Below are 26547 nucleotides of genomic sequence, written 5' to 3'. Positions count from 1 at the left end.
GCTGCCAGTGCGCCCCAAGGGGTTTCTGTGTTGTAATTTAAAAAAAAAAAGTTTTTCTGTTATTTTACTTGCTTATTATATAATTTATACAGCCCATATGAAAAGAAACCATAAACGAATAGTTTTTAAGACAAAAATAAAATAAATTAAGACCAAGTTTTTTCATGTGATTAAATTCAGCCAATGGCATAGTGTGACCTTTGACCCTACGTGCACTTCCTTTCCACACAGCGCGAATTTCCGATAGTTAAACTTCGACTACAAGAGTGTGTATTGAGACGGATTGTTTCGTGTTCCATAAATATCTACGAGTGGACACAAGAGTGTGAGAGTGGTGAAGACGACGGGACTGTGGCGTCACCGGCCGCCGTAACCAGGAACCTGACACTGCTGGTAATCAGCAGGACGGAGGGTACGCGGGTGTTGTACCGATGGGGCCTTTCTGAAGACATCCCAGGGTGAGTGCGTGGATTTGTTGTTCTCTCGGCTGTGTGTGTGTGTGTGTGTGTGTGTGTGTGTGTGTGTGTGTGTGTGTGTGTGTGTGTGTGTTGTTTGTGTGTGTGTGTGTGTGTGAGTGTGAGTGAGAGAGAGAGAGAGAATTGAATTCATTTTGATTCTAATAATCTGAATTTTTGTACTGATATCCATGTGTTGCTCATTCATGTTCTGAAGATGATTCGTTACTTGCCCAGTGTTGGTTTATTGGCACCAGTGTTGGTAACCGGCAGCTGAGTTTGTTTGAAGCGCGCGCGCGCGCGCGCGCGCGCGCGTGTGTGTGTGTGTGTGTGTGTGTGTGTGTGCGTGCGTCAAAAGAGAACGGAACGATTGGCTGCGTGCGTCCCAGCCTTGTCCCTGTTTCAGTAGTGCTTTGTTTTAAAAATAATAATTCCAATGTGTGTATGCAGGCAGCCTCGTGCGTGTGCTGCACTCAGCTCATATTACACTGTCTAAACATGGACAGAAAAGATAATTGTAGCTGACAGGTGTTTTTGCTCACCTGCGCGTTGGATTGTGCGCAATGCAAAGATGTGTTTTTTTGTGTTGGCAGCAAAATACTTGAAAACACTGTGTTTGGGAGCATCATCATCGAAAAGACGAGGACGTAGAAAATAAGGCCAAATGAAATAAAGAAGAATTATTTTTTTCAGACCGGCGTAGACCATCTACTCAGACAGGTGATGACGTATAAACAACGGGACTGCGCAGACGATTAAATGTCCTGAGAAGCTGATTTATGCGCTCTTGTCCTCACAAGTGTGTGCATCAGATTTGAGTGGGTTAACAAAACTCCACGGACTACAATCAGTAATCTCAGTCTTTCTGCCGTGGATTACAAAATGGCAGTTCCACTTGCTACTGACTGGGGGAAAAAAAACACATGCACACACACTCACAGCTGCACTGTCGTCATCATTAAAATACACACACACACAATAATAATAATAACTTTGCAAGCTTTGTCAGTTTCTTGCTCCGTTATGGTGTGAGTAGATTTGTGGTTCTACGTGTGTTTGAGCAGTTCCTGAAAGAAAAGACAGAAAGAAAGTAAGGAAGAAACAATATTAAAAAACAGATTTATTTGGGAAAATGCTAAGTATATCAGCAACAGAATTAAAGGATTATAAGATATTCAGTTACTGTGTAGGAATTTCTTCCTTTCTTTGTTTCAGCCAATAGAGGGCGATGTCTCACCGTATTTGTATGACAGCTTGGTCTCCAACAGGTCAGTGACTGTTTGACTGCCTCTTTCACAACAGTACAAGCCGCTGCAGTTTGTTTTGCATCGGTATCTGTTAATTGCACGAGATTGAAGATTGATGGCACGTGATGGGTTTCAGCGCCGCGCAGCTTGACTGCCGCTCCAGAGAACGTCATCACGGACAGTTTTACTGCTCCATCTTAGCACGAGCCATAACAAAGCAATGTGTTTACTCACCTAAGCTTTAGCTCACCAGGAAGTACTAAAGAGATTAAACGATGGCGGCCACAATTTTGAAAGCATGCTCGATTACAGTAATGCACCATCAAAACAATTGTTTAAACTGCACATACCATTAATAATATTCTTCATGAAGCCCTTAAATGTACATCTGTGTATCTTTGTGGGTGATATTCCATAAACAAGGTAAGAAGACGTGGTTTTCCCCAAAAAAACCTGGAATACACAACATCGCTTAGAATTGAAATCATAACCATTTAAATCATAAAGCACCAAACGGTGATAGACAAGGTCCAGAGATGTTTTATATCAACCTACAGTGAATTATGCCGACCATAACCTGAATGTATCTTCTTTTCTTTTTTTTTTAAATGTAGTATCTTCCGTGTGGTCTCCCTCCGTTGGATCTCCATCTGGGTATATACTGCGGCTAATCTCCTTGTGGGATTTCCCTTGCAAATGAAGGGAGCTGGTTATCATGCCTCATGTCACGCATCCCGTCCCAGTAAACAGCTGATAAATTTACTTCAGGCAGGATCAGTTTAGCCCAGAGAAAACCTTTTTTTTTTTTTTCCTCTTCTTTTTATTGCAGTCGTGTTTATTTCCCCTGTATGGCTCTGTTCTGGGACCGTCCTGCTCTTCCGTGAAGTGCTGGAGTAAACACTTGTGAATATGTTGAAAAGATGTTGTAGATGTCCAGAGTTCAGGTTTTGGGTGATCCAAATCAAACCCAACCGTGACGCTTGTCCCTCTTCGACGGTGGATGTTCCCTCAGGCTTCATAACCTGTTGTCAGGACACAGAAGCAACACATTTTTAATGCTGATCTGAAGCATCATGCAAATACTTTCTATTTATTCATCTAATAACAGCATAATTTTGCATACCCTTGGCTTGTGTGACAGAATAAACAAATTACTACAACAGCCAACAAGGAAATTTAATAATATTGCGGCAAGCCAGTCAGTTTGCATTTTTCACTGTCATGCTTAACTGTCCTCGACCACTGCGCCTCTCACGTCCTTAAATAATGGGCCGGTTTACCCGTGTTTATAACCCTGGCTGACGGATCTGTGGCATAATTCCATAATTTGCATGTTTCTTCTAGCACAGGCTTGGATCATGCCATTAAACTCTGAGATAAAGATGCAAACATCAAGTTAATAAAGAAAATTGCAAAGCCCTTGAAAACGAGAGGTTTATCGTGCTGCAGATAAGCAGGAGTGGAACTGCCCAAGCACGCGGATAAACAACGGAGGCTTTAGAACGACTGCTCCAGCTCCTCTGTGGTCGTTAGCAGGTTGCTAATGTCATTACAACCAGCCTGTTCAGGCAATTATGGCTCCACCAGTAGCACTAAACACGTTGAAGTCCCGATCACAGTCTGGGTGGACCTGGTTGGCTTCATTAATGGAGTTTTTATTGACACTTTGGAGTTAACTCAACATATTGAATCATGGGGTCAGTCTGGTGATGTCACTCTTACCCTCATTAATGGCCATAGTGAAGTTAACGCTGCATAATGTGATTGCATGAGAGATAACGGGGCTGGTTGGTCATCCTGAAAGCTTTGGTGAATCACTCAGGGCGCGTTCACACTTGGCTTGGATGCTGCGTACAATTCTGAAGCAATCTCAGCCACGCCAATGTGTTTGTATGTATTTTGAATGTCCGTTTTTTAAGTACTAAGATTTACACACCGTCACACACACACACACACACACACACACACACACTGTAGCATAAGTTCTTGGATGGAGCAGATGCCGTTCCGAACTGGACTCCAAAAATGTAGGTTCTCTACTTGGTTTAAAGCTAATTATTATGTCGCCAGCGTGGTATCACTGGAATTTTTTCTTTTCGACTGGTATTTTTCTCCTTTTTGTCTGAAGAGCTGCTGGATTTTGTCATGTCCATATTCAATGTTGGTCTGCACAGTAGAGATCTCCCCCCATCCAACTGCTCCAGGACCAGGACAGTGTGCCTGGGTTACTAAAAAGCAATTAGATAAAACAAAGAATCTGGGTTTTGTGAGACGTACATGTTTTGGCACAGTACGATTTACAGGACCGTGAGTCGCCCCCGTGTCAGTGGTGCCTCCCCCCCCCCCGGTGTGAGTTGTGTATTGCTTGCAGCTTTGCCAGCGTTCATCAATAAGTAAATCACTTCTGCCTGGTGGAGGTCAAAGATAATTGATGCTTTTTCATGGCGCTACACTGCAGGCTTCCTCACGGTCTTGTTGTTGTTGTTGTTGTTGTTGTTTTTCAGCAGCAGCTTTCTTGGTGGTTTGTTTCCATGATGCTGTGGGAGAGAGCAAAGGGCTCAGTGCCGTATGGCAGATGAATATTTGATGTCTCTTAATGGAGCCTTCGCCCTCATGCCATAGCTCTGTTTTTCCCACCGCGCGTAACGGAGGACTGTGGCTGAACTGTGTGGTTGGTACCTCCCTGGTGAATTTGGTTGCCTGTCTGGCCATGCCACAACAGCAGCTGGTATGATTTCATCATGCCAGTTGGGGACCAAGCTATAAAGCAAGCAGACAACTGGTAGTGATGCTAAAACTCAAAGGTGGAACACAATGTACCAAATTCACAGCACTGCTCACCCAACCCCAACATGCAGCTGTATCCCTCGCCCTGTGGGTGAACCTGTCATCGCCAAGGTCAGCAGGTCACCTGCCATCGAAGAGAGCAGGCGGGCTTCGTGTTTCACATCGTCTCACATACATCTGGATGCACGTGTCCATATTTATTCCCATTGGGTATAAAACACTGTCTGCATCAATCCCGTTGAGGAGATTAAGATCTTAACTTTGCGGAGATATGACCCAGCCTGTCCTTCCAATTAGGAGAGTGACAGTGACATAAAGCAATGATGCATTTACTTGGTGACCTCATCTTCTATTCCATACAATCCTTAGATATGACGGTGAACGAGCTCCCACTGATGTCCTGCTATTGGCTTGGTAATAAATCTGGTAATCAAAGTGTTTGGGAGTCTTAAGAGTTTCAGATGGAGGGTGTGAGGAAAGGGAGGAACAGTCTTGGCCTCGTGCTGGAATGTTGCATATCAGAGGTTGTGTGTGTGTGTGTGTGTGTGTGTAAGCTTGTAAATACACACACAATCACAGCTGCCCCTCACAGGACAGAGCTATTTCTGACACGGGGAGACAAGACAGTTTCCATTTTAGTAAACAGCAAACACTCGTCAGCAACCACAAGATCTTTTCATAGGTGTATTTAAATTTACTTTACATTAGTGTGTGTGTGTGTGTGTGTGTGTGTGTTCTCCTCACTGTGTTAATCGATGTGATGTAGCTCAGTGTAAACTGCCATGCGGCAAAAATATTTCAGACATACATCGGTTTGAAAGCAGCTCGGCTTGTGTTTAGGTTAACCACAGCTTCCTCTTTGAATATACTTACTTACAGATTGAGCACCGACCAGATACGGAGTAGATGTAATGTATGAACCGTGGAGAATCTGAATTGCAAGGAGGGGGGGGGGGGGAACAGGCGGTAGAATTTCTCACATTAATTTTTAATCTCGTCTCCTTTACAAGGTCACAGTTGGTGCCCTGTACCGACCACTGCTGCGCCTCCCGGACCTCCAGCAACCAAACAAACAAACACACAGCCAGACCAACACCGTATGACAGAAAGGCCTTCATCGTCGTCCTGGTCGTAATAGAGCACAGCGGCAAGTGAAAGAAGACGGCCAGAACATATATTGTTTCTGGATGTCAAAAGAAAGCACACGCTTGTAGCCATTATCAGATTCATACTTACTTCCTCACCCACCATGACATCACCAGACTATACAGCTCATCTCTGGGGCGCCAGCATGTGCAGCTAATGTACCTCTTCAGCGTGTCAGTATCTGAAAAGATGTGGTGAGACTGGAGCAACGGGAGATAAACCCAGGTTGAAGTAGGGGTCAGCTTTCAGGTGACGGGCGTGGAGGTCACACCAGCTTGTGAAGAGCTCAGGAGGGAGCCGGGAGGTCTGAAGATCCCAAACCTCAGACCCCTTTCACAATAGAGGTGTGAACTGGGAGAAGAGTCTCAGTGGAGTGTGAAAGAGTGTGGAATAAAGGGAGGAAGAATGTGTAAATGCAGGTGATGACGGGTCACTGCAAGGTCTGCAGAGGGGATGGGGATGGGGGTGGGGGGGGGGGTTTAGAGTACATGTTAGGTGAACCCATTTAGGTGGATTGATGGGTTATTAGGTGAAAAGTTGTCAAAACCATGAAAAGACAGAGCACTTAATCTGTTCTGTTTACCCGCATTTCAGCACAACTGGTCAAGCATCCCCATACTGTTTCTCTATAGTAACCCCCCACCTCCCACCCCCCAGGTTAGTAGAGCCATGATCTCATTGAGGGAGACGCCCACTGATCCACTTTTCTTATGAATTGATGATTTCATCACATGAGCAGAGTTATGTTTGTGGGGTAAACACAGGAAGTTTGATTGAACTGATTCGTAGCAATTCGATACAAAGCACTTTGTGGTGTGTTTCCATCTTTCAAATAGGTCTTTTTGTGTGTGGGTGTGGGTGTGTATGTGTTGTTGTTTTTTTTCTCCAAACTGTTCATGGAAGCAGTACTGACTGCTGCCAGGCAGGAGAGAGCATGACATCATTCTCTTTGTGTTGAAGTATTGAGTAGTTGACTGTCTGCTAATTAGATGAAAAGCTGCCAGCAGCGTGATCCGTCTGGTGTCTGCCTGGAATCTCTGCCTGGACCAGAGCCAGTGGATTTCCTTCTAGTATTATTAAAGTATTATCACCTATGTTTAAAGGCTACCTAAATCAGCTTGACTGGAACTGTATTATCAAATATGTGAAGCCTTTCAACACTGCCTCTGTGCGGTACTCTTGTACCACATTTTAAACCAGTTCCTCTAATACAAAAATTGTTTAACATTGGTGTCGCTGGCTCTAGATGGGACTCATTGAATTCTCGGTGAAGGCTGCTGAATGTAACGACGCCCCTCCGATAATTGTCGAGGCATTTCTGATTAGCACAAGGGAGCACAAGTTTGCCTGGCAGGCTCTCTAGATGAAAGCCGCCTTCTGACATAAACGTCTTGAGGAAATCAGGTGACCGAGTATAAATAGACAAAGTCCATTTCCAGATCAGTGGTTTCGTGGGTGGTGATGAAACTCCATTTTGGATTTCATCTTTTATTACTTCTTTGACGATGTAGCGACTTAATTTGAGTAAAATGTCAGCGTTTGGGTTGAAGGGCGCACGACCCTTCCGTATTCTAAATCCTCCTCTGGGAGCCCCGTCTGTCTCTGCGAGATTTTCTAACAATCCATTCAATAGTTTTTTGTTGTTGCTGTTTTGAAGCGCTTGTTCGGTCTTCACCTAAATGGTGGTGGGACCAATAATTATGGAGGAATCACGCTAAAAGTCTCAGAAGCACCGCAGTCGTAGAAGTCATCTAAAAGTAAAAAAGCCCCCATTAAGAGCGTTTATCATACGCCAGCTTAGATAAAACCATTCCATCGTCCTCCTGTGTTCTTTCATAGATTAGAGATGCTAATTGTTCTTCCCGCCTGTGCTGCTGTTCTTTGAATCTATCTGAATCTATGGCCTCTTCTCGCCACTGCATGGGGAACCAAAATGGCCCTCCCTGCTTGACCGGTGAGAGGTTCCATTGTTAAATGCAATAATGTGATCATTGGTGAGCTGTCCTCAGCTGCAGGTGGCCAGGAGCTTCCTGCTGGGCTGGAGAGAATCCCCGAGTCAGCACATTAGCTTGTCAAAAGGAGAAGATTAGGGAACCCGGGGGTGGGGGGCCTGGAGTGAAAGACCCCTGCACCCCCACTGTGACATCCTGACTGCCAGTTATAACATTTATAATGGATTTACCGACTAACATCAATTTAAATATGATGCATTACATGAGTCCCACTGGATTCATTAATACATTCATGTGGAGTTGTGTTTGAACCTTTGAGGTTTACTTGCTTGATTTATGATCCGGCTCTTATCAAAAACAATTATTTTACACCTGAGACTCAGACGTGGTAGCGGATTAATATTCAAAACAAGTAAGTTCAAAACAAGTAAGAACTTCAAGAGCTTTTTCTCAGGCTAGTTGCAAGGAAGCAGACCGACATGACCCTCCACTGAGCTCCAGCAGCGGAGGTGGTGGTGGGGGTGGGGGCTACCGAGGCCCGGGGTGGGAGTTGATCGAAAACTTCACAGCACATTTGTTTGGTCTGACAAATAAATCGATAAATCTTCCTTCGTGTGAACTTTGCTGGAAAGAATGACCCAGAAATGCTCACGCAGGTTCATTAGCAATGATGCCGGTGGTTTTCGTTTTTACAACAGCAGGGTGGAAACGGCGAGCAGCTGCCTTTGGGCGAAGGGAGAGGGCAACAAGACAAAGAAGGAAGATGTGTGTGTATTTCTTTTATTACATTTCTATGTCACATGGGACTGCCAAGAATCAAAAATGCATGTGAATCCATATGTTGAATCTTTCTCCATGAATATTTAACATCGTATCCACATGTTACATTGAGCTTTACATTGTCTGATAACAGTGGAAAGGTCTTAAGTGCGATGCCACCCTCTCGCTTTCCTTTAATTATCACAGCTCCAATCAATACATCCCACTCTGACAGCTGAATCAAGAGAGTCTCAAAAGTCAGGTGGGCTCAAACTAGGAAGAAAAAAAACTGCTGGCCACCTGAATCTAGACAACAAAGCCCCTCTTGGAGGGAAATATTGATCATGAGTTGCTATGAGATTGTGTGTCTGTATGTGGAGTTCAAGTGCATTATGGATGTGTGTGTGTGTGTGTGTGTGTGTGTGTTCATACGGTGGTCCGACACATGGCGGGGTTATATGGAGGTAAGGGTTACGGGGTCAAGCTTGCGGCAGCTGTGGAGCTTTAGTTGTGTGAAAGTTACAGGGAGGTTACATCTTTTGTTGATGCCTAGTTTTTCCACAATTTTCTCATTTACACGTGTAACAATAGGGTTGTTTTACATGAGACGGCTTAAAAAGAGCAGGAATCTGGATACCTTGAGGGTGTTATTTGTGGACGATGGATTTTTGTTTGATTTTCATTATCCAAATTCTCTCCCACTTGAAAGGGGACCCTTCCCCTCTATTAATAATTGACATTTTATTGCTCTCCCTCTCCTCGTGGCAGGCTTTGATGTGCTCTTTTATCAGTGCGGTACTATGTATTGATTGCGGAGCAGATAAGAGCCCAATCAAAGGGATTCCTCGTGGGGGAGTCAACGCACGGTCGCATCATACTCCTGGAATGTGGTCAAGTGCTGGTTGGGCTCACTCTCTCGCCTCTTTGCATCCCTGCGCTTCTGATTTGGTTAATCATGAAATGACATCATTTCAGGAGGAAGGGGGTGCTCAGCAGGATAGAAGAAGTTGCTCCTGGTCAGACTGTCCGTTGTCTGTCAGCAGAGGATGAGCTCATTCATAATGTCCCACGATGGAGCGTCAGATGGCTGACAAAGCGGATGTAAACAATGTTAAATAGGATTTTTATGTTTCAGTTCATATTATTAATTGAAAACAATGGAAAAGAAAGTTGGTAGCAGGAATTGCGGTAAAAATACCTCAGTCCTCTCCACAGGTTAGCAGTGAGTTGGATTATAATTTCAGATTTGCATAATCCGTCCATAGGAGTAAACACAGGATTCCGTTGTGTGTTCTGTGGATGTATTTCACACGTTCACGTCTCGCATGCAGCTACGCATTTACAGCCATTGATTGTTACTCGACACTAGCAGACCAGTCGTCAAAAGCACTTACAATAAAACACGGAGCGCTGGCATAATGAGCCTATCCTATTGAACACAGCAAATAATGGCCACCCATGAAAATATACAGTCCATTTTCACTATGAACACTTAGAGACCATTAGCAGTAGTGAAGGCGTCTCTCCATCATCAATATCCCATAAGTGGGCCGCTGCGTGCGCACCAAGGGCCCCGGCTTGCTGAAACTCTCCCAGGCTGCTGGCGCTGCCGTTGCTGATGACTTGTCCGGCCTGACTGACAGCACTTTTGTTTTCCGTGGATTAGTCAATCTGACTTCATCAGCATCCATGAGGGGGTTCACGTAACGCTGCCTGGAGGTCACTACACCCATGTGACCCACCTCCTGTCTGCCAGCCCCAAACACAGACTGTCAGCCCTCAAGATTGAAGACTAGACAGTGGACGTAGTGACCCCACCCTGCTCACACACACACTCACGACTTGACACACACTTAGAGCCTCTTGACCGTAGAGTAAATTTTTAATGAAATATACATTAAGGAGCATTCATGGGCTGATACATGATGTTTCCCCGCAGCTAATATTTCAGCAGCAGGATTGAATGATTGATTTTCTATCAGGCTGCTTTTCTTAACTGAATAATTCAGGCTTATAGCTTGTGACACCTTCAGCATATTCCATTACACACAGTTTGATTTTAAATACTGTCATTGTAATATGGAAGAGCTGGAGACAGACAATCGAACAAAATTATATATCTGTATGTGTATATATACATATATATGTATAGTTGGTGATGAGGTCATAGTGCACCGACGGGGTACTACGTGTGCGTTTCTTGGGGTGAGTGTCGGGGAGTTTGCGGGGCAGTGCCTGTGGATGACTTTCTCTCTTGGCCTCCTGTCTGTGGTGAGAAACAGGAGACGGTCAGTGTCTGAGGTCACACACTGATTACTGTCCCCACGTCGGGTCAAATGTCTCTTAAATGTTTTGTTTACACTTCTACAAGCAAGTCTGACTCACAACCAACTACAGTCAACCAGTCAGATTGGAATCAAACTCCACCGTTACTGATTCCTCGATGTAATGTGTACTCCCTGCCAGTGAAAATGTGACATGTCAACAAGACCCACAGTAGGACGGCAAAGTACAAATACTTTGTTCCTGTACTGTGCAAGTTACTATTTTCAGATCCCTGTGCTTAGGTATTTACATTTGATTAGCCACATTTGAACTCCTGCGTTTTATCTTTTTTAACTCAAACTTTAACTTAAAACAGGCTTGTTATTTTAATTCAAATACATTTGAGCTAAATTTTTGGTTTTGACATTAAAGTCTTATAATATTCACTATAAATTATTAATTGTATTTGAAAATAGCATCTGTTTATAGGCTTAGAATTTTTATCCGACGTTACGTATAGTTGGTATGGCAGGTAGCGGCGCAGCAGGACTTCTTTTGGTTATCTTTTTATTAAGGTTTTTGTAATTAAGAGCCACTATAATTTCTTATAAGATGCATGCTTGTGCATTTGTAAACATGTTAATTATAGTACATAATTTTAACTTTTACGTGTTAATCAATGCTCACGACTGTACTTACACCTTGATATTTGGCGTTCTCGGTTTTGAGTACTTTTTCGGGACCTGTACTTTGACGTTTTACTTGAGTAAACAAGTTGAATCAGTGCCTCTAGCTTTTTTATAACACAAGAATTCATATTTCTATTCAAGTAAAGAATGTGTGCGCTCTTGCCACATCTACAAAAGACTCAAATGCCATTAAAATTATTTTAAAACAAAACCAAAAACATGCTATTTTTACCAAAAACCTTTCAATTTATGAATTGTAAAAAGATCAGCCGTTGCTTGTTGTTAAGAATACCGGTGTACAAAGTTAAATGTAGATTAACTGAATCATGAAGTCAGTCCTTGGGTAGCACATTTATGTGTTGATTCACAGTTTGAGGAAAGCTGATAGCGCCGAGTCTTTTGTTTAAGGGCTCCTGCATCTTTCAGCAGCTTCTCCAGTTTCAGCTGGCCAGAGTCCTAGAACTGGACAAACAAGTACTGGATAATTATTCGCACGACTGTTAAATACAAATTGCACCAGATCGGCTTGGAGAAGCACATCAGCCGTACACTTACATTCCAGTTTATTAGTTAACAACTTGAATCTGTTTGACAGAGGAATTGATTTATTGTCGTGGGCTGTAAAACTTTCAGGTTAGACTGACGAGTTTCTCATATTTTCACCGTCCATTTGATGCAGATTAGAGTTGTACAAATATTAAGAGGACTGTATTATAAATTAGTTAGGTTTACATTAGCAAGTGAGTTCATTAGCTCTCTGGTTGTCTGCTAAAGAGCAAGCAAATAGCATATGAATGACAAATGAGACCACACACATACACAAACACCCACGCGCTACCAAATCAAAAGACAAACCTGATACTGATTCCCTATCATGAAACTGTCTCTGCAGCACGATAAGCGAAGCTGATGAGTCAGAATATTATGTTTCACCTGCATGTCAATAACCAGGACAGGTGGTGACCAGAGTCATATTTGATGTCCAACACCAGACTGCTTCTACCTGAAGAGTGTGACATCATGATGACTCTAAGCTGATAACCCGGCAACAAACCAGTGGTTGTTGTGAGGATAAAGGATTAGCCTCTGTTTGCTTTTGCTGCTCTTTGAACCAGAAAACACTGAAAAGAAAGGATCTCACATGAAAGGCTCAACTTGCTGAGAAAGCAGAGAATCGCAGTACCGCTTCATCAAAGGGCCTGAGTCACTTCAAGGGCCACGTCTGAGACCTCTTCCAAATTGATGGGATGGGATGGGGGGGGGGGGGGGGCTTATGTGTTGCTTCTATTTGTCTTTGCAGGTGATGGTTTGTGTCAGATTTGTGTCTGTCTGGCATATCAGGTAAGGTCCGTCTCCTTCCTACATTGTTGGTGGATAATGAAGTGTGATTAAATATGAATGCTAAGTGTTTGGTGGCTGGAGCCCAAAGCTGAAACCAGATCCATCCTGGGCCACAGGCTGCATAATTAGCAGCTGATGATAGATGCCATTAATGGTGCTTTTCCACATCGAGCATGCAGGCGTCTAAGCTGAACCTCCACACAGTGGTAGACCGCCTTTGAGCCATCCACCGTTAATTAAGTGGCGTATAAACAGATCCTGGTACAGCTGTTGTGTTTTAAACACCTGATTGTAATCAGCTTCATTTAATGATCAGCTCTGATTAAATATGAAGCCATTTGTAACATTTATTTGATCTTTTTTATCACCACCTCTGGGGATTTCATGTTGAAAGCATGATGAAAATCCTGTAGAAAACAATATCAGCATTTCAAAGCCTTGAAGGACCAGTGTGATGCCTTTAATGGTGAAGAAAAGCCCTTTGTGCATGCTTGAAGGGCTGTATTGGGTTTTGAGGACTCTTTGGATTGTCATAACCCCGGTGCGAGATTGACGCATTCATGACGAGTGGTTTCCAAGTCTTCATCCTCTCCATCTTTGCTGGATGGCTTTGGACACTGCTGCGCTCCCTCACTTCAGAGGGAGAGACGGAGTCATGTCCGCAGCTGTTAGGACATGCCTGCTTTGAGGTGCCGTGGCTTTAATGCGCCGAGCAGATTAAACAGGCTGCCTTTGTGGAGGATGGATAACTGGCCGGCTCCCACACAGTTATCCAATGATGTGTGCTTCTGTGCATGTTGCTGCATGGTTGTTTATGCCACACATACACCCTTATATTCTCAAAGGAGTGTGCAGAACAGCTTGACACGCCGGTCAGTCTCATCAAGCCTTTGTTTTGCTACGTACGAGGAGCCGTCGGGCAAAATATAAGCTTGAAGACAGACGCCTGCATTTCAATCGATTCTTCTCACTTAACATGAAAGCATCACCTGCAGTCTGTGAACTGCTGAACTTGAATGTACTTCAGCTACGATATAAACTTCAGTGTATCATGCAGGGCTTTACTACGTGACAGCGGCGGCGGCCTGCAGAGAAGATCAAACAGCCGTTCCTTCATCGAGTGTCAGCGTACGAAGAGCAGTTAAACATTCCACAGTAGTCCGAGTCTCATTTTTCCTCTTATTCCACGGCAGAGGACCTCCATGAGCTGGGATTAATAGAAGAGTGAAATAAATATGTCAAGCTACAGATTACATGGTGACCGTGATTCCATGGTTAGCATCATACAGGAGCAACGTGGTTTCAAAGGTTAAACCATCAGTCAATAAAGAACCATTATTCCACCGCAGGATCCCTGTGGAACAAAATTCATTATTGTAGTGTGTCCAACATTGGACGCCAAGAATCACTTTGCAGGATGAATTTCAAACAAACTATGGCTTATGCTTCATAATTTATGTCGAACATAATGGCTGCATTAAAGGATAACAAGATTCTATCATGGACATTTTTGAAGTACTGTGTAGAAAATTCAAATGGAAAAAACACATTCTTGCGAAAAGAAAAAAAAACAACCTTGCTTGAGATTTTCTTTCCAAGATAGCCATGAATGCTTGGCCCAAATGCGGCCCACATTTGGCCTTGAATGACTTGCTCGGAGTGAAGGTGACTGACTGATCTCAGCCACAAGTCCAGCTGATATGGTTCACATCTGTTATTTTATTTAAGCCACGTCTTCCTTCACACATGGTGTCAAAACGTAACTCAAGCCAGACTCTGTACATGGGACCCACATCTGGCCCACATGGCAGTTCTCAGAGCTAGCTTGCTAGCTAGGTAGGAAGAAAGCTAAATAGCCTATACTTTAGCTAGCAAGAGTTTATCCAGCAATATATACAACAGCACAGTCAAATAGATTTTTAATGGAATAAACATAAAGAATGATAAAAGAATTACCAGCTTAATTCTAAAGAACAAGATTTTTTAAAAAAAACTTTCAAAAAGTGGCTCCGATTAGGCCAAAATGTGCTATCAATCTATTGTCTTCAGTGAAAAAGAGATATTTAGCTCACTGAAAACTGGAATCTCCTTTTTGCAAATCAGACATTTACTCACATGACTGATCAGCTGTTTCTGCTCCCAGAAAAGAGGAAGAAGCTGCTTCCTCTGCCGCCATCGTCACAAATATTTTCATCGCACATGAAACATCAGTATGAAGCACCACTGAAACTAGCTGACCGGAAAGGATTTTACAAGTAACCCAACTAAGAAAAAAGAGCCCCAACAACCTCCAGACCTCTCTGTTTTTCTCCTGTACATGGCCAAGGTAACCAGTACTCTGTGTCCCAGCCAGCATAGTCCATGCCGCTAACTTTGACCTAGCTATGATTAGCTCGGCCTAGTTCTACTCTCTGGGTGCCTTTTATTGGGGGGGGGGGGGGGGGGGGGGTTCATTTCTAACGTTTCATTCAAATTCTTTTGACAGTTGAACAGAAACACGACTTGTGACAACTAAATCTCATTTACTGAAAATCAGGAGTAAATAGTGCACTTGTTTGATTTTCAGCTGCCGATTGGTCATACTAGCGAGTATTTACTGCTGCATGTAATACACCAAGTAAAACAATGTGGCTCATTGATCTGTTTTAATCATTTTGCACCACAGTGAAGGTCATATGGCACGGAGGAATAAACAGCCTTCGGTTACACACACAGAAAAACAAAATGTAGAACATGGCCAGGATATAGGAAACTACGAGTGTGATGTTCCTTGGACGTAATGTCACTTCAGAAATCTAAAACGTACCATTTGATCGCCTTTTTTTGGTTGTTTTTATTCCCGTTTTTTCGCTTATCCACAGTAGGTCCTCCACTAGGAAGCTGGAGTGGCTTAACGGTTGAGAATACCACCTCAACACATTTGCGAGTATGTGGTTCAGTTAGTAGTTTGCAGTGACAAGGGAGTGCATACAAATATGATGCTTACGGCCCTCATAGTAATCAGGTGACAGTGCTTCATAATCTCAATTTCATAGATTCTCAAAGGGGCTGAGATCAGGCCCAGAATTTCCTTCAATAAAGGGCCTCCTGTGGGTTTGTAGTAAAATCAACATCCTTTTAATTGTCCTCTACTACAACCATCAGAAATCAGATATGATACCAGTATAAGGACAGTATATCACAGATCAGCATGCGTGTAGATTAACCTAGCATGTCAACACTGTATTAGTGTAATTTCTCCCGAGTCTCCTGGTCAAAACAGCAGGTCACTTTGACGACATAATAACAAACCTAATCCCATGAGAGCTTAGCATACATGCTGACATCCTCGTATGTGTGTATACACACGCTGCAACAAAGTTTCATCATCTCCTTTGAATCAGACACTCCTGACTAAACATTGTACTCGAATTAATGTAAACGTCAGAAGACAAAGAGGAAGAGCGTGCGTTTTCGCAGGCTGTCTTTAGCTCAAGGTGACAAGAGGAATGTCAGAGAGGGCAGAGAAGTGAGCCCCCTTTTGTTATGGGGTCGCTGCTCTGGAATGATCTCTGCCATTGGGTCAGTGTGCCGCACATGTCTCATCTAACTGGTTAGCAGTCAGGATGCGGTTACCATGGAGCATGTCCAGCTGGAGCGGATGAAAACCCTCCTTTCCAGTTTCCAGGCAGGATTCACATGCTCAGTGTTTTGGTGGGAAAGTGTGTGTGTGTGTGTGTGTTCAGTGTGTGTTTGGTGTGATATAGAGAATGAAACATCAAGAGAGAGAATGATTGGCTTTTGAGGTTCGAGAGGAAGTAGGGCATGTGATTGTGCACCCATGTGTGTTTGTGTGCATGGGAATGCGCACGCCAGTATCTGCGAGTGTGCGCGGGTCTTCAGAATCGGCTCACTGATGTAACATAAACTGATGCCTGCCTTCTCGCTCCCGGGGATCTCAGGCATCTGTGAGAACCTCTTTATGAACAGTTGCCCTCCACAAAGCAAACACCGGTCAATAACAATAGCATTGGCAGTGGAGACGGAGAACCAGACAATAACAGACGTGTGCTCTGCACTCTATCCTCTTAATATTTATCCTAATTTCGGTGAGTGTTTTGCCTGGTCTTCAATGACTTTTTTAGCTGTACTGGGTGACATCGCTCTAGCTGTTGATGTAAAATGTATGTGTCTGTGTGTGTGTGTATGGTGGTAAGAGGGGAATTCATATATCTGCATCTATTATTTATGTTATGGATGCCTGTCTTTGTTGCCCACTGAGAGCTGCCTTATGGCCTTGATGATTTCTGCAGCTACCGCTGAATGCTAATACATCACAGGCTAATGCACGTTAATGAATAACTTAGCTTTGTTTTCTTAAGCTATATACACTGACATCAATTATACTTAGGGTTCTGTTAATATTTTATTTCAGGACTTTCAATAATAAACAAGTGAGGCGCTTAGTGACGAACTGCTATGAAAATCTAATTCTGTGCAAACAGGAGTTCTCAAAGAGTCCAGGGACCCCCCAGGGGGCCTTGAGGGTCTCCCAGAGAGTCCTGCAGAAAATGAGGCAGTATTTATTACACTTCTATTTAAATGTTTGGCAAGGAAGATTTGAAATCCAAAACAGCATCGCAGATCGATTATTTTGATCATTACACACGATTTTCTTGTCGTGAAAAAAACAAAACATTGGATCCCATATCCTGATATTTTCTTGTAACTTTAAAAAAACAAAAGAAGTAATTCCTCGCCGATCTGCTCATGGCCTCTTTCCCATGTTTTAAAAAGGCTGCAAGTGAATTTGCTGTTGAAATAAAGATGACCAATTTATTAATTGTGTCATAATTTCCCTAACGATTTAGCCAAAACAAGCAGTTTCACCATGCAAAACTGGAAAATTTACCAGAAATACCAGGAACATTTCCCAGGAAATTTTGTAAAAACAAACAAACATCAGATTGCGAAATCAGATTTAAGTGAAAGGCGTCCAAATTGGCGCCAAAAGCTCCCGGTGAGCAAAATCACTCAACGTTCGGGTCTGTAGCTGAGTTTAAACTTGCAGGGTTCGGGTGTGGAACAGCTTTGAGAACCACTGGAACACTTGGAGTTCTCTGACTTTCTCTTTAGTCATGACAGGTGTTTTCTTGACAGCCTTTCCAATACTCGGGAGCTCTTTTGTTAGTCTGGAGCACAAAAGGGAAGCCACAACTAATGCCCCAACATCTTTGAGCTGTTTTTTTGTTTACAGGGGTCACTCATGCAAGAGGTGATCAGGTTGCCACTGTTACGACGGACGTGGAAACCAATCCTACATGCAGCGTCGCATCGGCAGCTCTTCTGATGGGCGGCAGGTGCATCAAAGTCCCAAATTTCTCCAATTCAGACAGGACAGAGGAAGCAGAGACCCGTGACTTCTCACACAGCTCAATGGTGGGACACCAGAGCTGGAGGAGAGGGTGTGAGAGGTTTTTCTTTTTTTTGGGGGGGGGGGGGGTGCTTTTTGTGAGAGAATGCAGAGGATCCAATGCTTTATCGGTAGTCCTGAGGGGAGGGGGCAGCAGCACCTGCACTCCATACAACAGGAGTCGACTGGTATGGTTGCTGGGTAACTGTCTGGCTGTAAATAACCAATACGAACAAACACAATGAATATATGCATCACTGGATTGATAAATACTGCTAATATCATTAGTGGTAAAGATTTACTTTACTGGTGCGTCTTGATCGTATTCACATACAAAAAAGAGCAAACATCGTTGTCTTGCCTCCCCGACCTGTAGCAGCTTAAAAACAATACACCACGCCAGTGGTGTGCTGGTGATGCGTGTGACCAAATATGGAAATACTCTGATACCTGCAAACCCAGAAGGAGAGGCAGGTGACTTCTCCTCAGTACAACTAAGGCTCACCCATTTACATATAAGGAAGTGTCTAAAAATAGCTCAGGGCAGTCATACAATAAGGAAAATAAACACTGGCTAAACGTATATTACATTACAAGATGGCATAAAATGATAAAAGGACGTTTAATGCAGTGAATGGTGTGGTGGCAGATGTTACCTGAAACAAAAAAAAAAAGATTTCTACATGGTTACTATGCACTTTATTTGGAAAAAAAACGACTTAAGATGCTACACTTCCTCTTATGAAAATTGTTTTAAGATGTAATTAAGGAAGTCGGTGAATTTCTAGGTTAATGTTTAAAGATTTTATAAATGTAAATATATGAAGTCAAGAATTATCTGCTTGTCCAGGGAGCTTTCTCGGAGTATGGATCATGTGATAGTACCAGTATACCTCTATACTACTCTTCTGCTCTTACCAGTAGTGGCGTGAAAGCGGTCTCGTGCTACTGGGAATTTCCCGTCCACGTGTCTGAATACGAGATGCAGAAGGCGGGATAAAAACAAACACGACGATTGGCTACATCCGCCGACAGTAAACCGCCCTTAAAGGGACCGTGTCCACCTGAGCTGAGAGGCGGCGCAGTTGGCGGTGGAGTGTTAATACGTCTTTAAGGGGGATTTATTTACCAACCAGCCACCACCACCACCACGCCCCGGCGGCGGAGTCAGTTTGAAGCTGACGTCGGCGAAATGAAATCGGGTTGTTGCGCTTCTCCCCACAGAATGGAAGTTGTCGTAGCGGAGATACGGGCGAAACTTGGCTGACTCGGTTGGATATTGATCTTGGCGCCCCCCCCCCCCCTTTGCCACATTTTCAGACAAATATAACAACGAAGCCTGGCTTTGTGGTAAGTTCACCGGCAACATGGTTAGCACTCTTACCCAAGACACACCGGCTCGCAGGCTTTAATGTAAGGATAAGTATCCGCGTCTTTCTGGAGGTAAAACAGCCGCGGTGAATTAGCTCGGGTGACTGCGGCGTGTGCTAGCTAGTTTACTTCATTCTGGCGGTTATTTAGCATCGTCATTCATCACTACCGCTGAGGTTGGAGTTGTACCGGCTTTCCCGGTGTCCGGCTCTCAGCCGGTGAATTGGCTGTTTTGCTTTCCCGTTTCGTAATTGACTGTTTTCTCTCTCCAAAGTCAGCTATTATACAATTTTAAGAGCATAATTAATATAATTCCTGTACAGTGTATTGTTGTCCGACGTGTTTACATCCGTGCGCATATTTTGATTTAGCCGTTTTCAGTCTTTTTTTTTATTATTATTTTGATTCTATGTTTCCTCAAAATCACACCTAAGTCTGGATATGCGTACCAATGCTAAACGACCTGGTAATGATGTGGTGTGAGCGAGGCTGGTTTGGCTGGTTAAAAACCGCAGGTTATAACCACCACCTCCACCTCTTTGTTGGTTCCTTGCTGCAGCAGGGGGAGCCACTGCCTGCTCACAGTGGCTGTGCAGCAGGGCAGAGAGCAACCCAGGATATCTGGAAGTTGTGCTTGTTTTTTCCCCCTCTATGGTCTTACTATACGTTAGTCCAAACAAAGCATTAAGTGGTTTTACACACAGGGTTTATTGTGAAGGCACACAGTATATAGTGAGGTCTGGAACAAGCCGATCTGCTTTTGTGGGGGGAAGAAGAATTGAAGACTCCCTGTCAGGGGGCTGGCAAGCTGACAGACCAGAGCAGGGAGAGAGATTTAAGATTTTCCTCAAAGACTGTCATTACCCTTTTTCTCTGGACCCTAATTTGGTTGTGTGGTAGTAGTCTAACCCTGTATTACAACTCGATGTTGATTTGGGGATTAACTGGTGAGGCAACTTAAATTTCACTCATATTTTGATAACTCTTTGACCCCCTCCATGACTCAGGGTTGAGGGCAGTGTGTCTCTGACTCAAGAGCTCTCGCCTTACTGCAGCAAAGTTGATTCTGTTTTATATGTTTACATATATAGTAAATTTAAGATATTTATATGTGCACTGATACTTGCAATTATTTGCTGTAACAAACTAGATATTAGTGCTGAAAGCTGATTAAAGGACAGTTAAAAGCTAGGCTCCAGTCCACAAGTTTGCTCAGCCCAGACAAATCTACCTCTCATTTAACCTTGTCAGCCAAACTCTCATTTATGTATGTGTAACTCAACCAAGTCTCCTAACCACAGTGGATGGTGTGGTTGCATCACTGAGATAAACAGAGCCATTTGTCTTAATATATTCTGAGCTCTTAGCCCCAAACGCAGGCCGACCGTTGGCCCATTTCCTCTCAATATGTCCTGTGTGGTTTCATTTGTTTGAGGGCAGGCATTATGAAGTAGCCAGGTTGTCTATTATCATAATGAAGGCTTTGGAAGAAGGAACATATAATGAAGGTGTTTGAGATAATGTGAGCAGGCTTAATGTTGGCTTTTCCAAGGTTACCATCATTACCAGTGAAAGAAACCGGGGATTTCTACCAAATTACCGTGCCACAGATCTCTCATATCTGTTACATTGATCTTTTTAGGGTGATCATCTTGTAGTGCCCCCGTATGGACGATGAGGAGGATGATGTGTTTGAGCCAGATCCCCACTGCTGGCGCACCACATTCAGGGAGATAAAGTGTGAGGACCGGGGTACACAGACACCTGGCCCTGTCCTGGCACCCAGCAACGGCATGCTGCCCTGTGGAGTTGCAGAGGAGCCAAGACCACTCTTCTACGGTGAGGCTGATCACGTAGAGTAAAGTGAACATTTCCATGTGCGTGATAGCTGGTGCTATAAAACAGAGATGTGAAACTATAATGTGAGAAATTGGTAACAATGTTGCTGCACTAATCTCCCCCCTGGCGCCTGATAGTCGTGATCCCAGCAGCTTTTATGGCGTGTGTGGAGTGTACCCAGCTGCTTTGCTATTCAAAAGGCGCCAGACTGGCATTGTGACTGAAAGGACATGACAGGATTGCTCACCTGCGTAAGCAGCAACTGTTCAGAGGACTGATAATCAGTGACAGCAAAGTTACAGTGGCGCCATACTCAAGTAATCACGGCAGAGTAGCTCCATAACAACGACAGCAGCTGACCTCTCGTGTGTCTGCTGAGTTTGTAAAGTGATCAACAACAATAGGTGAAAATGAAAACACAACCGCTGTGAAAGCTGCATTTGAAGCCTCTCTTTAGGAGTTCTCTGATGCTCTTTGTACCTGTTGCATCATCATCATAGACATTGAACTGCAGTAATTGCTGAACTCTTTTGTTATTTACAAAATAATAAGCATCAGCCTTGACATTCAACAGGCAACGCAGGTTTTCGATTGCACTTCCCGGCACACTTTGAGCTTGTCGGAGATCAGGAGGCAAGCGAAGAGGAGCGAAACGGAATGGAGGAGCTACCCCAGCAGCAGCCTGCGGCTCGCAGCATGGAGGCTTGCATTGGCCAGAAACTCCAGCTAATAGGAGACCAGTTTCATCGGGAACACTTACGACTGGTGAGGGGGAAAGATGCACCTTCCTAAAGTAACAAACTCAAGACAGGCACCTTGGCCTCTTGTTTGATGGTAGTTTCTCTGCAGTGTAAATACTCGTGTAAGTCGGCTAATCGATACTTCAAACAAATGAGGGGGGAAATCACTTTCACATCAATTGAAGAGCCTCTCCATAGGAAATACAAGCTGAGCTGTCAAAAAAATCCAGCAGGATCCAGTTTATACAGATCACCACACAATAACACTACAAAAAAAATGGACACTTTGGATTTTTTTTTGTTTTGTTTTTGCTTTTATTACGTTAATTGCAGAGGAATGTATCACCGGACAATTTCTTAATCAGAAGTTTTACCCCTTCTTATTGGTGCTTCTTGCTTTTCTGACTAGAAAGTACGTGTTAACATGAGCTGGAACACTGATATCTGTACTGCCATCAAACTAGAGGCTGTTCTGTTTGTGACTGAGTGTGTCAGGTTAGGAACCTCATTTATAAAGCAGAAAACCCAGCAGTACCTGGTCACATTCACATCCTTTTTATTCATATTTGGATCTACTCAGTAGTAGATCTGGTCTAGTTTTCATTGTGGGTCAAAAGTTGCTGTTTTTTTTTAACTGTGTTTGCTCTATTTGCTTTGGAGAGGCGGTGCAGATATAGAACGTAAGCCTTAGTGCTTCAACCAGCTACCCCCCCCCCCCCCCCCCTCCCTCCCTCAAGCTGAACCAGGACAGCCCTTCCCCCACCTCAGCCAACCCAGGCCCTCCCCCTGCCTCCTCTTCCTGTTTATTTCTCTCTCTCTTCTCCTGTTTCCTCTGTGGGCTGTGGAGGCAAGTGGCATGGAGGATGCCTTGCTTGAAACAACACACGATACTGTGGTCAGGGTGACACCGTCCTCAAAGTTGTTGCTACTCTACATAACATCACTTTGGAAAACTCTTGACAGACGGTTGTTTTGTTGGCTGCACCAGCACAAATATACAAATCCTCGTGGGATTTTCTGCAGACGGCAGAGTCTGTTGTCACACAAGTGGTTAACAGTCTTAATACACACCTTCTTTCACACATACACTTTTGAATACACATGCTAACATGTCAAACAAAAAGCAGAAGTGGCGGGAGACTGTAAACATGTTGTAACCCGAAGCTCAACGTGTGAGCCCAAGGGTAACAGCTGTGGTTCCAGGGAGTCTCCAGTCAGCCCCATCCCTGGCCGCGGACTGCTCACAGGAGACACTCAAATAAGAGGGGGGTGCTATAATGATGGTATAAGCATGTATATGAGGCAGTGAGGTTTTGGAAATTTACCTCAAATGATCAAGTAAAGACCATCTTCAGTAGTTTTAAACCTTCCTCTTGGGTAACTTGACCCTCTGTGCAGTCGCTGTGTACGCGTATAATTATTTAAGGAAAGAACTTTGAGGTGTGAGACAGTTTCGGATTTTCTCATGCACTCAATAGACTGAAGTTATTTATACCCTGTCAGCTTAGCATGACTCATGCACAGTGACAGTGGCAGACGCACACAGGCGAGTCAGTTGGAGGGTGGCAGTGTTCTCTGGCTGGGTCTGCGAGTGCACGGTGAGGGCAGACCCGGTTCAGGGGATGAGGAAGTTCCTTGTGTTACTCCCCGCTGCTGGTTTAATTTCACTAGCACAGTCAGTGTGAGAGCGTGCCTGTGTAGTCATGACAGTGCACAGATAAAGTTGTGATCGTGAAGGAGCAGCAGTGAGAATCCCATTTGTTGCTACACAAAGAATTTGTGTGAGAAATTTGTGAAGGGAGAAGCATAACTGCAGTGTGTGGTTTTGGATGTGAGCAGCCACTTTAACGTGAACTAACTTGAACTCTTTTACACTTTAACTTTTGCTTTTTGGTTCTTCTAATTAATTCTGGTGAGTGTGTACATACGTGCCATGTGTGTATACATGTTCATACTTGAATACACTTATACTTGTTTTGGTGCTTTTTTGCTATCTCACTACTCACCATCACACAGTCCTGACAGCCATTCCTAAAACTCTCACTCAATAATAGAGTTAGTGTTTGTCAGCGTTCATTCCTGTCTGCTCCTGTCAGTAGGTGATTACCGTTATTCAGTGCAGACACTTGTCCCTGAGCCATCCAAGTGCTTTGACTACCATCTATTTGATGAATCCAGGAGTGATGTGGCTGGCTGTGAGTGCTCTCCATGGGTGCTCGTGGCCCCTGGCAAAAGCAGGGATTAGGTAGCGAAGGAGTGCTGGAGGATGCTGACAGATAAATTGCTCCTCTGTCAGAGAGGGCTGGAGGGGACACTAAGGTCCCCCAGAGGATTGCTGACATTAGCTGTCCCGCCATTTGAGACACAACAGTAATGACAGCCACAATGGAAATAAGACGGCTCCAGTCTGCATAGGGCAAGGAGCAGAGTTGGGTTTCATCCCAGTGTTTTTTTTAAGCGAGATGACTCCTGGTGGGTTCGATAGGAGGTGTTGAAAGCGAGGTTTGAGAATCGCCTGTGTGTATGCGTGAGTCTGCACACATGCAATACGTGTGGCTTTATCTCGTCATTGTTCCAGTGAGGGCACGGCACTCTCTCCTTTCAGCACTTGTAGAGAGGGGAGGAGTAGACTTGGCCAGGAAATAAACACACATGAAGGTGGCTTCTATTCAGATTTGTGACGTTTTTGTTGACAGTTGACAGCACACAGGATCCATGTGCAGCTCTCCAGTGCTGTAAATGTTTGTTTTTTCTTTTTTCTCCTCCCTGATGTGACTTATCCAGAGTTTCTTGCTATTGAGGCTGGCCTGTTTGCTCAAGAGATAAGAGGGAGCTTCTGAGCTGCTGGTTTGACAGACAGCCCACATGGGACACTGATAAAGCACATCAGAGTAGTGTCAGAGTGACGACACCAAGCATCTGGCTTGACTCCGCTGCTCTATCGCTGGCTAAATTTAGAGCGTGAGTCCCATTTTGACAGTTGGTGGCGTGAGTTATGACTATGTTGCAACAGGTCTGTGCACCCTCTCTCCCTCTCTCTGTATCTTTCCTGGCTTGATAGAGTTGAGGGCAAAAGGTCAGTGTCACAGGAACATTCTGTTTATAAAGATTCATTGCTGCTCATTGAACTTGTAGTAAACACAAGATTTGTGTGTGATAAATGTGTGTACTAGTTGGGCATGCATACACAAGACATACAGTACACGTATAACTGCAAATATACTGTCAGGTTAACCTCCCTGTTTTCTAGTCATGAAACTGACTTGTTGCACATCAGCTTTAACTGCCAACGCTCCCCCAATAGAACACTGTGAGTCACGTGGTGCTGCATGTCCATATCAGCTTTGTTTATATGTACAGACCATATGCCATTACTATATATCCTCCACATACCCTCAGGCACCATCAAGATACGTCACATGAAGCAGAACTGGTTTTTATCAAGATTCCCTGCAGACTGACGTGATTTTTTTTTTCCTTCCTCCATTTTTCTTTTGAACAAAAAGCAAGTAAGACTAGTTGTAAGTACACTGCAGAGATGCTGGTTGTAACCTGGCGAAGCTTATGCAACACCCTGCAATGTTCACCTCAACTTGATAAGAGTAAAGGCACCCAGGGGCTTATCACAGTGCCATTTCTTGGCTGTTAACCAGGTCAATGTTTGGACAGCACCTTAACAGTCATGTAAACATGGCATATCTAATCTCTGCCTTTTAGATATTTTGACTTTGACAAACAGTAGTGTGCTTATGTGGAAAGCTGATCTGAAGTCTTTTATAACCTTTACAGTTAGAACATCAGAAGTAGTGCTGGGGGTATGGAGAGCTCAGCTACCGTAATTCTCCCATGCAGAATCGTCTTCTCTGCAGGCTGCCTGCCTCTCATCAAGAACTCTCTAATCCCATTTGCTGCAGTTATCTTATCTCAGCTCCTCAATGGAGAAGATAGTATTATCCCACTAATCGCCCACAATCCAATTGGCTCACAAACCTGAGCAAGTCTCTTCCTGCGCCACTGCTGCTGGTCTCTGGCAGAAAGATGAGAGCGAGTGTGAGCGTTCGATGAATGTGTTTATGGTTTGGAATGTGCGCTGGGAAGCTCGGATTGTGTACGGGAGGCTTCTTTTAAGTGTTGTCAGGCGGATTGGTTCTTACCTTCCTCTGTTGACCCTCCTCAATGTCAGCAAACATCTGCCAACATTAAATAAAGCATGCCCAGCTATTTAAAGCTCTGTAGTCCGTGATTGAGCCTCACTATTGCAGCTGTCTGTGTGAATGTGTGCTGCACTAACATTTGTCCCTGTTTGTTGTTGCAGTATCATCGAAACCAAAGGAACCAGGGGCTGCTGTGGTGGCGCCTGGCCACGGCTCTGCTCAACTTCCTGTTTGACAGGGGCTTCATTGCTGGGGGAGGTGGAGGGAGGCGGAGGTGAGAGGGTCCTCCCCTCATGTCTGATTGAATCATCTCCACGAGGAACTGGACTCCTGATGGCACTGTCAAATCTAACACGGGTCTGTTGGGAGGGGTCACCGCGGGACGGAGACAACCAACTTTTATACAAGGT

At 44.1% G+C, this 26547-nt stretch overlaps 1 protein-coding gene across 2 annotated transcripts; it reads left to right on the top strand.

Moving 5' to 3' along the window:
* Window positions 1–237: 237 nt before the first annotated feature.
* bmf1 (BCL2 modifying factor 1) lies at window positions 238–26547 on the top strand. Of its 2 annotated transcripts, none has more exons than XM_086183188.1 (4): window positions 238–458; window positions 21047–21243; window positions 21818–22008; window positions 26299–26547. In XM_086183188.1, exons 2-4 carry the CDS (start codon window positions 21072–21074, stop codon window positions 26413–26415), a joined length of 480 nt encoding a protein of 159 aa, XP_086039314.1. In that variant the 5' UTR covers window positions 238–458; window positions 21047–21071; the 3' UTR covers window positions 26416–26547. The 2 variants fall into 2 exon arrangements, with proteins under 2 accessions (XP_086039314.1, XP_086039313.1); XM_086183187.1 differs by lacking the exon at window positions 238–458 and adding an exon at window positions 19062–19383.

The sequence above is a fragment of the Aulostomus chinensis genome, chromosome 17 (assembly GCF_037954235.1).
Source record: "Aulostomus chinensis isolate RoL2024-O1b breed Wild chromosome 17, RoL_Achi_v1.0, whole genome shotgun sequence".
NCBI classification, from domain to species: Eukaryota; Metazoa; Chordata; class Actinopteri; order Syngnathiformes; family Aulostomidae; genus Aulostomus; species Aulostomus chinensis.
This window is presented reverse-complemented; position numbering and strand designations above follow the sequence as displayed.